Here is a 13655-nt window from a genome sequence, read left to right as displayed (position 1 = left end):
CTTTATATAGGCTTTGGCACTTTATTCTTGTTTTCTTCACTTTTAACTTTTTCTTTTTTTTTATTTTGATAGTGATGCTGTAGACTCAGTTTTACAGTTTCCAGCTTTCCTAGGTAAAATGTTAGCAAAGGGACCTCTGCAGCCAAGCTAAAGGGAACTTAAGATCATCTCCTCAAAAACATATTGACATTGCTATCTTCCCAGAAAGCTTTCTGGTTACACAGCACTCTTCACACAGAATCTCCTGGGCACGGAAAGCAGAGGAATTACTCCCGAAGCAAAACTAACTGGTTGACAAATTCAAATACAGTGTATTTCCACTGGTCAAAAGAATTAGGTTAGAAGAACCATGGCACTTATGCATCCTGACAAACAAAAAAGGAAATATATCCCAACCCTACCAACTGTTGCCTGACAAAATACATATGCACTTTAGTCATTTTTCAGAATTTATAAAATTATTACATTGTGCTTTTAGAAGTCAATTTATAAGATTTTCATCAGCATTTTCCAATATACCATGAGTGCAATCCTATGCATGTTAAGACAGAAAAAAAGTCCCACAACTCCCACCATGCCCCAGCCAGCACAGCTGGCTGGGGAATGCTGGGAATTGTGGGAGTTTTTTCTGTCTAGACATGCATAGGATGGCACCCTCTATTAGTTAACTTATCCCCATTTTTGTCAAGCAACTTATGCACCCTGCACTGAACATACACACACACACACACACACACACACCATTTCCCCCAGTTTTAAAGACCGGGGAGACAAACAGAACACAACCAGTATTTACATGTGCAATATTGATCCACTTCTCTATGATCTTGGCTCGCTGCTGTGTTTTCAGCTCTTTGCCGTTCAAGATGGTTCTGATGACACATTTCGTCACTGCGTTGAACTGTGCAATGGTGGCTCTGATGGTGGGCGCCAAGTGTTTGTTTTCTTTCTTATCCCGCCGGGACCAGATGCAGCCCAAACAGTGATGTGGCACCACCCTCTTAAAGAGTTTCTAGAACACAGAAGACATCAGTGCAGGAGGAGTCTTCTTAATCCCTAGTAGGAGTACTGTGATGAAATGCACAACTGTGCAGCAGGCTTTCTGAAAACTCTGACAACCAAAGCACACTTTCCCCACACACCCAGAACTTAAAAATGGAGACACATCCCCCCCCAAACAGTTTACTTTTGGAGTACTCAGGATAAAAAATTGCCCACACTCCATGTTGCAACACAAGCCACTAAAGCTGGGCATACCCCCTAATTGGAAGGAGGTGAGCCCAGAAAAGTGACTCAGGTAGAGATGCAACAGGTAGCCTCCCCTGAAGCCAGGTAATTCTATCATGCCTCTTCTTTGGGAGTGATTGAATGCAAAGATGCAGCAGAATTACCCACCCTCAGCAGAGGCTGGTTAGAAGGGGGTAAAGCCAGAGCAATCAATCATGTGAAGAGACAGCAGGCAGTCTCTTCGGTTGGCTAGTAACTGGGTTCTTAAGAGTCTTTATTTCTCAAGGCACACTAGCTGCAGCTCTCTCTCTCCTTGGAAGTAGTGCTGTATAGTGAAATTTTAGAAAAAACAGTACTTGGAGAGCACAAGCAGTATTTATGACATGCCTGTCTCCAGAAACAAATCCATGCTCCATATATTCACTATTCATTTTTAGGATTATGGTTTTAGTACATATATGGTGTAGCTCTTCCCTGCAAATTCACCCTCAGAATATCAACAGTCCTTTTGTTGCGATCTGAAGCACTGGATTTTGGCAGTGGGAACTAGAGTGCCAAACACCAGTCTGGACTGCCACCATTGATTTTATTCTATTTTTCTCAGCCATTTTCCTCTCGTTTACTCCATTGCTGGGAAATAGATATTTCCTAAAAATTCTACAAAGCCAACCAGGAATCTAATAGCCAAGCTGGGAGCTTTCTGATATTTGATATCATCAATTAAATAGTAATTCAGCAGCTGGGATCCCATTTATCATTTTAGTTCCATCCATCAACGCCGAGAGAAGGATGACCAAATTGTTTTGTATGGAATCAGATAAATATTTAGAACCTGTATTAGCAGACCACACTTCTTGCAGTCTGCTTTCATAAATACCCAGTCTGATTTCATAAACGTTTTAATGCTTTCAGCTGGCCGTGCATCAGTGTAGTTTGATCGTCGATTGAGCACTCAGACATTATCTAAAACAGTACAACAGAACAAAAGAAAGCAACATAACATCTCTTTCCTGCTCAAGACCAGGACACAAGAAGAGCTATAAACTCTACCCATAGCCAATACTGACAATCCGATTCTCAAGTTTTCTGCCCATCAGTATTTTGGCAATACAGGGCACAGGAAATTTTGACTCTTCAATCCAGATCCAATTTGTATGTCACAGTTGTTATGTGTGCATCTAAAATGTCACCATTTCAGTCACCATATTTGACATGGCTTTGAGCAGATGTACTGCCTTATCTTCAGGGACATGAAGAGGTTTTTAGCCATGAATAATGAATGAGTTCTGCCTGCTCTGTATTGCTTGTAAAGAAAATTTCTCTGGGGAAAAGTTTTACTTGAAGTGGTTTTGCAACTAAAGATTATTGGCTCAACTTCAAACCGTGGTTAAGCAAGCTTAAATACGGTTTGCACAATGTATAAATTGACAGATCATAGTTTACAATTGGTTGCAACACTAGAATCAGAAACTCATTGTTTGAAGTGGGTTTGTCACCCATGGTTTGTGATAACCGTGGTTTGGCATGGTGTCTGAACTGATAAACCATTGTTATGCCTGTTGCTTTGCCTCCAAAGGCAGCATCACCATTGAAACAGGACTGTTGAGCAAATGTAAAACAAAAGCAGATGAACAGCTCTAGATCTTGGTTTGCCTGTATGTTTGTCAGCTCAAACCATGGTTTGGCATTACATCTGAATTTAGCCAAGGTAATATACATCTGCTCTTACTTTCCTGCATAGTTTTGCAACTCTTTTGAGCCCTTTTTTGCTTCCAGTGTGTAGAAAGGCACATAGTAACGTAGTACAAACTTATGCCTGCTAACACCATGCAAGATGCATATAATAGATGCTTCATCATGGCACTGGTGGCCATTAAATAATTAATTACAGATGAGTCAAAGGGCCAGTTCACACAAATTCTGTTATGTGATGACGTGTGGTTTGAGTGGATCTTTACAGAATATGTAAAAGTGTCTAAGAAGCCTCTGAATTGCTTCACCGTTCAACTAAAATGAAATTTTGTAGAATTTTGAAAGTAAACGCATTTTCAAACACAGGAAGTTTGGTTTTGATGCTAAAAATTTTCAGGTAGATATTAGACATCTGAATGCTGGAACTGAAATTTGACACTGAAATTCATCTATATTTTGTCAGATACTGCTACATGTCAGTTGCATTCCCACTTACAGATACTGTCAAATGTTGACTTGCTGTTGCAAAATCTTTGGCTGTCAGAAGCGGACACCGAGTATAAATCCAGCCACCACAAAATAATTGCTGGATGCTCAAGAGAATATTCACCAGCAAAAGTCACAGAGAATTCAGAGGAGAATTTGGGGGCAAATTTATTTCAGCTCTGCCAACTGGGGAAAAAAATATGTAGTCACCTTATCACACACTGGGCAACATGTGGTGAAGCAATCAAACAACCCACTTCACCATGCTGTCAGCTTCAGTAAGGGACAATTCTACCTGTATTTTAGTACACAGCAGGAGCACTCAGTCTTGTCCTCATTACGAAGAGGTAAGTAAAACAAAGGAAATGACAGCAGTGCTTGCAATTAGGTCTGAGGAACCAAAGGCCTCAGTAGAAGGGACTACCAGATGAGAAAGTCAGGCCTTTGGACGCAAAATATTACTGCTATAGCCACTATAAATATCACAGTTTGTTCAATTGGACATTGTTTTAATCGGGTCTATTTTTATTGATAGATTTTATTTATGTTTTACGTGTTTTTAGATTTAGAACATTATTTTATATTTTGATGTTAACTACCTTGAGCACAATTTGGCAGAAAGGCAGAATATAAATTTAACAAAAAACCCAAACATTTCAGAATCACAGTCTGAAGCTATATATAAACACACACATACACACACACACACACACAAATATATATATACTTACAGCATCCATGTAGGTTAGCTGTTCTGCCACAAGGTCTTCTGGGAAAGAAGAAAACTCTTCTGATCCACTAATCTCCATTTTTCCCTCAACAGCAAGGGTGTCATGAATCCCACCTGTGCAGGATATAATAATATTGTGAGAACTGACACAATACACCTACTGATCCTATTTCATGGAGACCCAATTGAAGCTGGGGCCCTGCTGTGCGGAAAACTAGACTGGAACAAAAAGTAAGCTTATGGTTTCAGCCACTGAAAGATGGAAAGGGAAAGAGAAAGACATGGGCAAGCTGGGTAACTAACTGAAGTTAGAATGGCTCTGCTCTTATTAATGTCCTGTAAAATGTCCATTTGGCTAGATGAAGATTTCCTAGAAGTGATAGGACAGAATCCTGAAACCACAGAGAAGAAACACACAACAAATGGGACTTCTATCTTTCATCTTGCACTGATCCACCTCAACCAATGAGAAATAGATAAACAGCTCTGCTTTTGTCAGGGGTGCAGAATTCAGTCCCAGGGGCTTTCTGAAATGCATGGAAACTGTGAACCTGCACTGTTCATATCTATTTATATGGGGCACGTTCAGGAGAACTTCCCAGTGGATTACCTAGAAATAGCCTTGAAAATTACAGTTCCAGAAATAAGATGTGTCCAGAAAGAGGTAGAGCCAAGCAATGGAACCACAAGAGGCTATGAACTACATGTACAATCAGAAACCAATGTAGCACAGTGTGATACAGAAGACGTGTGTGTGTGTGTGTGTGTGTGTGTGTGTGTGTGTGTTTAACAACTGGGAGACAAGACAAGCAGGTGGCTTGGAATCTGGCCTGCCGCCACAGAAGGACTTCCTGAACACATCCTTAAGAGAGTCAAAGCCTTAGTTCTGCCTGGCAAGCACAGACACATGCAGAGGAAGTTGCTAGAACCCTCTAGCTTATGAGGCAAGTATTCCCATTAGAATTTAAAAGAAAGGATCTTCAGTTCATATTGTTTAGTTAGTTTTCTCCTTCATTTTGTCATACCAGGAGCCTGGATATCCACCAGACAAAGCTGATGAGAAGCAGCTAGACCTACAACCTAAAGGGAAGGGCCCTTGGGATGTAGATCAGCAAATTTGTTTTGATATGTCCTCACGGACAACAGCAATCATTTCCAAACCTTACCACCCTGAATGGTTCTATAGTCACATATCCAGGATCCAGAAGAGGTGTTCGGTATATCTGGCCATAGACAAGTTGCAACTTTCTTACCTTTTTTCAGTGTCATGAACCTGGCTGAAAATACATGACTGGGATAGGCCATGGCAGCTCAGGAATGGGAAGTGATGAGTCTGCATAGAGTAGATCCTGCTCAGGTGGGCACAGTGTGCTACAAAATATATGGTGATTGCCATCTTATGTAGGAGGGGAAAGAGCTCCTAGGGAACCTGAACCTCTGAAGGGGAGAGCGTGGGTGTAGGCAGAAGGCATAATAATCCCTGCGTAAGAGCACGTTGCCTCACTAAAACTGGTTTGTGAGTCAGAAGAAAATCTACTTTCTTCTGATAAGCTGAAAAACCCTTTCAAAGACAGAAGAGCTTTAGTAAACCTTTGCTTCTAAGCCATATGTTTTATATTCCAAAGGAATTTAACTATAAAAGAATCAAGCATATTATTTATTCATCACGTTGGAATCCCACCCTTCCTCCAGGGGACTCAGTGCATCATACATACGATTATTCTATTCCATCCTTGCAACAACGCTGTGAAGTAACAGATTAGGCTGAGAGACAGTGGCCTGCTCAGGGCCACCCAGTAAACTCTATGGCTGAGCAGGGGTTTGAATCTCTTTCAGCCTAACCTTCAGCTCCTTGGGAAAAAGGCAGGATATAAATGGAATAAATAACAACAACAAACCAAGTATTTCTAATCAGGGTCTAACGCTCTAACCACTACACCACACTTTCACTGGCTTCTTTTTGTTGTTTCTGTTTCCTCCTTTCCTTTTCATTTTATAGTGCATAGAGGAGAACTGTTATAGATCCTGTAACACTGCCAAGAATAAGAGGAACTGAAGGGACAAAAAGGCCTTTTAGTCTAATCTTCTACTGTGGTCTAGGAACAGCCATCTCTCAACCCTCCCACTTCTCTTCTCCTGACAGAACCACCCCCGCAGCTTTTAAATACACCCCTAGGAAATACAATATATCCCCTTTCTTTTTGTTTTATATTTTATCATTCAAACCTCCATGCAACTCTCATCCTGATTTTTTCTATGCTTCTCGCATGTCTCAGAGTTGCGTAAGCCTTTTCAGGTAGGCCAGTGTGGGGCACTGCCTTGATTGTGGCGCCAGTCATGAGATTTGAGAACCAGGATGTGAAAAGATCCAAAAAAGATCCAGCCATCTGGATTGTTGGAGTCAGTAGCCAGGATCCAACAAACTATTTGGGCTGATGCACGGGGATTGCCCAAATCCAGGGGAATTTACTGCCCCCCCCCCCCCGCCTTTCAACAGCTGACTGCCATGTCATATCACAAGCTGCTTCGGAAACATCCCTCAGTTTCAAAAGCAGTATGCATTGTGACAAGGGGTTGGAGACTTCTATTCAAGGAAAAATAAATATGTTAAAAGCACCCCTGTCCCCAGCTCACAGAACTAGTTTCACAAGTATCTGGATCCTGGCATATGTTGTAACATGAACAGAGCCATCAAATATAAAACAATGGGAAGCAGCGCCTATCTTTCCCCAAACTTTTGGCATTCTTATTTTATTGTATAAGCGTCCTTTATGTGTTCAAGATCTGGATTAGTTGTTCTCACTGAAAAGCCAACTCAGCTGAGAAATGCTTCAGTCTTTTCACTCCTGCACTTGGGCCTATCGGCTGTACCTAGGAGGTTCTGTGGGAACCGTCACTCACCCTGCGAAGATCTAATTATAGATCTCAGTATTATTTAGGCTTCCTTTGTTTGATCTGCTGGAACCAAATCCAGAAAAGAACATAATTAGACACAAATTAGCAACACTTGGAGACTCTGGAATTTTTGATGAGAAAAACCATTTAGGTTTGATGCAGTTGGCCTTTTAGAAAATAAAGAAGCACATTTATTTGGCGCCAGGTCTGATTAACAGCATAATTCAGTCATAATTTCTGGAAGTAGGTGAAGTTTAAGGGGACAGAAGTACTGATCTTTATTGTATTCTTTTCTTATCTTGTACTATCACTTCCTGTCCATTTCCTACCGCTTTTCTGTGAAAGCTGGACACTGATATTGTTACGTTCATTGCATAAGTTCCAATCGCCTTCTAGCTATGCTAATTATGCCCACAGGAAACCTTCTGTCTCGGGAGAGGGTGGAGGAGAGGCGATTTGTCAGACTTGACACTGCGCACAGCATTCCAGTGTCACTACTGTTCACAATTGTTCCAGTGGCACTTTGACCTGGTAACGTAAATTTTTCCTTTGTCCTTGGATGTCAGCAGTGCACCACTCAGAGAGGAAAAAACAGCCACGGACACTTCCTTTGTCATGACAGCAGCTAAGGAAAGACGTTCCATGACACAAACTCTGTAGTCCGAAAAAGCCTGTTTGGTCACAGGAAAGTAACATCAGGGAGCTATTTTAGAAGTGAAAAATCTGATTAGGGAGAGAGCAACTGTGAATTTACTTTGAAGACTTGCAAGTTGCAATTAAGCTTATGGTTATGTCAATGTCTCCAAAGCAGAGCAAAGTCCTGAGAAATGCTGGCGTTTATAATGTTCAGTTAGACACACTAGGCAAATAACTTGGTGGGGCATGCTTGGGTTCTCACCCTACTATGGAGCAAGAAAGGATAACTGATTCACCAAGGACATAGTTCAAAATATAACAATCCACTTTGCCTGACAGTGCCATTGTAACCCACTTGACATCGGAGTATTATGAGTGCCAAAGCAGTCCGAAGGTATGCAGCATTAGATTTTTTTTTAATAGGTTCTTTCTAACATCCTGGGACAATAGGAGACAACATACTTACTGTCATTTACCAGTTCTTGCTTCTGAAATTGTTCCAACAGGTGTTGTGCCCTTCTTTCTGGGTCTGAGCCCGGCATGATCCGTGTCAGATAATCCAACAGTTTCTGCAAACAAAAGTAATGGGGTGGCTCTTGGAAGTCTTCTGAGCACTGATCTAACCAAGCTCTCAAGATGGAGGCTATGGCGCTGCAAAGGAACATATTGGAAAAGGTTAGATACATTACCAGGGTTCTCAAACATATCCCAGTAAGCCTGCACAAGGATCACAACATTAGAGGCCAAGGTTAGCTTAAGGGAGAAATCTATGGAGCTACAGCTTTGAGATGCTGACACAGGGGTGGGGTGGAGTGAGGGTGTCCTCCTTGCCAGTCATCATTCAATAAATACTGAAACCCCCACTACACTCCTATCAGCAGGACAATAATCCCCAGATTTTCTCCTTCTTTTAAACAGACCACTACAAATCTTGCAGATCTAACTGGCTGCCAGTGGGATCCACCAGAACTTTGGAGAGGTTAAAATTACTTTTAAAACTAGAGTTAAAGATATCTGTTTACAAATTTATATATCTAAATAATATGAGAAATCCCGCTCGTGTTATTTGATCTAATTTTCTCATGAGTATGAGAGTTATTTATTGATTCTTACCAAATATCCTATTAAGAAAGCATTGATTCTTCTGCAATTTCAGTGGAAGCAGAATGTAGTTTGAGACATCCGTTACATAAATGTTTCCCTACAAATTATGATTCTGGATTTGTAGACTGTTGACAATCTATCACAATACTTCATAAATACTCTATGGGAAAATAATTAAGATCTAAATATTTGAAGATCTAAATATCTGGAGTGTTTCCCCGCTGGAAAGATCCACTGATCCATCAAGCAAAAAAATTGAATTTCTGTTAGTCAGTGGAGAGAGAGAGAGAGAATAGAATTGGTGGCCTCTTTTGCATTTGCGGATCCAAGTGTGTGGCAAAATGTATGTGTGGTTGATTGTTTTTATATAATCTAATTAACATTTCTTTTATCTTTTGTTATGACCAGTGGTTGGAACTAATACACTAAACTAAACTGACAGGAAGTCAGTGATGAAATGGCAACCACTCAGAGGCAAGACTTTTTATGTTTACAAAAATGATTTGGGTTTTCTAAGAACATTTTTTATGTCTTCCACATACAAATGCCTTGGCAATAGCCACCATAAGCCCACAAGCATCTGGTTCTCTCATTGCCTGCCCTACTAGCAGGAAACTATATGCCTCTGTGACAGTACTGTTCCATGGTTCAGAGCATGTGTGTGTTATTTATGTGAATGTTGGGAGTCTGGTTGCTTATTTGCTTAGAAAATTATAAAATATCTTAACATTTTACAGTTGTGGGGTCCTTCTTTAGAACAAACCGCCTTATTCTTGCATGAGTCTTAGTTAATCTGTAGCTGGGCTTTTTACCATGCAGTTGTGTTAGTTAGGGTTGCCATGTACTTTACTAGCCCTGCTTCTGTGCCTGACACCCTAAATCTTTAGTAGTTAAGACTGTCCCTACTACATGCTGAGTTTTGGGTTGCTCTTAAAGGCACAGAAACACAACCAGTTTTTTTTTAAGTGGCAATCCTACGACCAAGGTGATGAGCATGTTAACACAACTGTATTGCACTAAAAGATCTGGGAATTCTGTAGCACAAGACATGCCATTCTGAAATTTGCACCAATTTCAAAAGAGGGCAGATTAACAATTCTTGGGACCTTAGGCTCAAAGAACTCCATTCAACACCAGATGCTGCTTGTATATGAAGTACCCTAGCATTAACAACAGATGAAAAAGCTTTAAAATGCCACAAAATCGCAAACAAGCTGAAATGGCCTACTAGCTTGATAGAAAAAGGTATCAAGTAACCCACCATACCAACATCCCCATCTGTTCTATCCCTGCGTATAAAATGATTACAACAAAATGTAAAACACCAGCATACAAGAGCAGGGATTTCTGATTCAGTACCATTCCCATCTTGAACCTGGTTCTCTATTGGGAGAGTTCCTTCATGACAACGAAGCTCTAGCAGAAATTATCACCAAGATGAGTGCTCATTCAAGCATCATCCAGTCTATGCCTGCAGGGAGTAGGGGTGAAATGGACAGCCATTTCTTAGTAGTAATGCCAGTGATGATAGCCACTTATGATCAACCTAAATTGTGACACCCACAAGAGTGTGATAATTACAAATAGAACTGTATGAAATGCATCCAACATCAACCTTGTTTAAAGTGACTAAAAGCTTTTCAGGAAAGATAATTTTTCATACAGCTGTGACCCATGCCAGCATATCTGCCTTCTTTTGCCAAAACTGCATGGATGCTAGTGTCTAGCCCCCAGTGCTACCCACAGGACATATTAATTTTCCACCAGTACCAACATTTTTCTGCTTTATGAAAAATACTGAAGGGGTTTGACAGACACAGAAATAATAAAACAGTAAAAAAAACAAAAAAACAATAAAACAATAAAACAATGGTGTATTAATAACCCATTTTACTGCATTTGGAGATGTTGAAAAATATACAATGTATCTCCAGATAAATGAAAAGCTGGACCTTTTAGTAAGGACGATATGTATTATGCACATCTGCAGGTTCATTACTTAGTCTTTTAAAATGTGTAGTTTTAATGTTTTTTGGGTGCAATCCTATGGCCACTAGTCAGCGGCTAGACAGCCATAGGATAGGTCGGTTCCCTGAGAACCAACCTCCACCCCTCCCGCGCTGCCTCGTAAGCAGCATGGAACAGCCCCGCGTTCCGCACTCAGAAGAGGAGCACAGAGCGGTGAAAATGGGGCGTTTCTGGGGGCACGTCGGGGCAGGGAGGGCAGAAGTGCTGTTCTGACACTTCCTATGCGTCATCCGGCGTCTGCCCCCCCCCCGACTTCCCACAGCTAGGCAGCCAAAATCAGCTGTCTAGCCACAAATGCAGGGCGGCTGAAGCGCAGAGGGGACGATCCCCTCCACGCTGCTCCTGCCCTGCATTGGCTAGGTGGTCACCTCTGAGTTCGGAGTTGGCTGCCTATCCTGACAGGATTGTGCCCTTACTGTTTTTAATATTCTTGCTTTTATTGTTTTTAGGTTTTATTGTTTTAAAGGGTTGTATGCCACCTTGATAGCGTTTTAGAAAAGAAGGTGGTATATAAATGTTAATAATAAATAAATCACACGCACGTAATATCTGGGAGAGCCAGGGCCTGCAGGAGAGGCCACCACCACCGGGGAAGAGGCGGGGCTGCTGCTGCCGCCGCCGCCGCCGCCACCACCACCGCCACCACCACCACCAGGCCTTCCCTGGAGACTTCTGCCTGGCAGACCGCCAGTCCCTGCAGGACCAGGCCCCCAGGTACCGAGCCAGCTGTGCTGCTCCACCTGCCCTCTCTGGAGGGGCTACATAAGCTGGCTGGCTGAGGTGGCCTGGGAGAGCCAGGGCCTGGAGGCCACCACCACCACCTGGGAAGAGTCGCGCCTGCTGCTGCTGCTGGGCCAGCGGCGGCGGCGGCGGCTGCTGCCGCCGCCGCCGCCGCCGCCACCACCACCACCACCACCTGGCCTTCCCTTTGGACTCCGGCCTGGCATTATTTTTAAGGGGATTTTTAATTGTTGTGTGTGTGTGTGTGTGTCTTCTTTTTCCTGGGGGATTTTGTTGTGGTTTTAGGGGTGGGTAGCCTGCCTGATAGGCGGGAGCGAGGGGGCATGTGTCCACCTGATGGAGGCAGTGGGGGGAGTGTTGGGGGCCAGAACATACCGAGGCTGGGCGGCAGGTGCTGGCGGAGCGCTAGGGGCAGGCCATGCCAGGTAAGGGGAACAAGGGAGAGATGTGTAGTATCTGTCCCCTGCTCCAGGCCTGTCCAGAGCCAAAGGATGGCTGGGGGAGGCGTGACCCCATCTTCTGGCCTTCGTTTGCTGCTCTGCAATGCCAGGTCTGTTACCCAGAAAACCTCCCTCATCCATGCATGATCCTGGATGAGGGTGCAGACCTGGCATGTATTACGGAGACCTGGCTGGCCGAGGCTGCTGCTCCAACCCTTGCAGCCATGTGTCCAGCTGGATTTTCGTATGCACAGCAGCCGAGGGCTGGGGATCGGGGAGGGGGAGTGGCTGTTATCTACAGAGAGGCCTTGGTCTTCACCAGGCCCCCTCTCTGGGCGACCAAGGTTGCTGAGTGCATGTACTGGAGGTTGGGCCCGAAGGGCAGTCTGGGGATTCTGCTCGTGTACCGTCCACCCCGCTGCACGACTGACTCCCTGGCCGAGGTGCTTGAGGTGGTCTCTGATGTACGTGTACAGTCCCCTAACTTACTGGTGTTGGGGGACTTCAACGTACATTCAGAGGCCATCCTCACAGGAGCACCTCAGGACTTCATGGAGACCATGGCCTCCTGGGAGCTGCACCATATTCTAACTGGGCCCACCCATGTAGCCGGTCATGCACTAGACCTTGTGTTTGTTTCTGGAGAAGTGGGGAGTGATCTGGAAGTCGGGGGTATATCCACCACCCCCTTGTCATGGTCAGATCACTATCTGGTGACGTTGGACTTCTCGGTTCCACAACCCCTCCGCAGGGGTGGAGGACCCATTAAAATGGTCCGCCCCAGGCGTCTTATGGATCCAAATGGATTCCTGAACGTGCTTGGGGATTCTCTGGGGTATGCCAACGGCCACTCGGTCGAGACCCTGGTGGGTGGCTGGAATGCCGCAATCACTGGGGCATTAGATCAGGTGGCTCCGAAACGCCCTCTCCCCCTGAACAGGGCTCGGACTGCACCATGGTTCAATCCGTGGTTATGAGCTCTGAAACACGAGGTGAGACGGCTAGAGCGCCGGTGGCGGAAGTCTCGCTCCAAAGACGATCAGACACGGGCTAGAGCTGTATCTTCAGCCTACCATGTGGCGGTGAAGGCAGCAAAAAAGGAATATTATGCTGCCTCCATCGCATCTGCAGAGTGCTGTCCCAGGAGGCTGTTCCAAGTGGTCCGGAGCCTGGTCGGTCCTGTGGCTCCGGAACCACTGGAGCATTCTAAGGCCTCCTGTGAGGCCTTGGCAAGGCACTTTGCAGATAAAATTGATCAGATTAGGTGTGTTACTCTGCACGCTGTGGATACAGTTAGTGAGCAAGAGGCGGCCTGTGGCAAACCGGTTTTGTGGGATCGGTTCCAGCTTCTTCCTCCTGATGAAGTGGACAAGGTGCTTTCATCGGTACGGCCGACCACCTGCTTACTTGATCCTTGCCCATCTTGGCTCATTATGAGCTGCAGAGAGAGACTGGGTGAAGGGATCAAGGCGGTGGTGAACGCCTCCCTTGAGGAGGGAGTGATGCCATCAGCCTTCAAGGAGGCAGTGATAAGACCGCTCTTAAAGAAGCCCTCCTTGGATCCTCAAGTTTTGAACAACTTTCGCCCAGTCTCAAAGCTGCCATTTTTGGGCAAGGTGATTAAGCGGGTGGTGGTGGTGCAGTTGAAGGCACACTTGGAAGAAACTGATTATCTA

The 13655-nt window shown here is 44.1% G+C and overlaps 1 protein-coding gene across 14 annotated transcripts in view; it reads right to left on the bottom strand.

Moving 5' to 3' along the window:
- RGL1 (ral guanine nucleotide dissociation stimulator like 1) overlaps nt 1-13655 on the bottom strand; it is a 187979-nt gene that overhangs the window by 26706 nt on the left and 147618 nt on the right. For all 14 annotated transcript variants that reach the window (XM_084851354.1, XM_084851346.1, XM_084851351.1 and 11 more), the window contains 3 exons: nt 8133-8317; nt 4137-4249; nt 797-1012 (listed from right to left, as the gene is read on the bottom strand). In XM_084851354.1, the coding sequence (XP_084707480.1) occupies nt 797-1012; nt 4137-4249; nt 8133-8317 (514 nt within the window). The remainder of the gene's footprint in view (nt 1-796; nt 1013-4136; nt 4250-8132; nt 8318-13655) is intronic.

Source organism: Heloderma suspectum, chromosome 4 (genome assembly GCF_057233095.1).
Source record: "Heloderma suspectum isolate Gila_16-S chromosome 4, 16-S_ref, whole genome shotgun sequence".
Classification (NCBI taxonomy): Eukaryota; Metazoa; Chordata; class Lepidosauria; order Squamata; family Helodermatidae; genus Heloderma; species Heloderma suspectum.
This window is presented reverse-complemented; position numbering and strand designations above follow the sequence as displayed.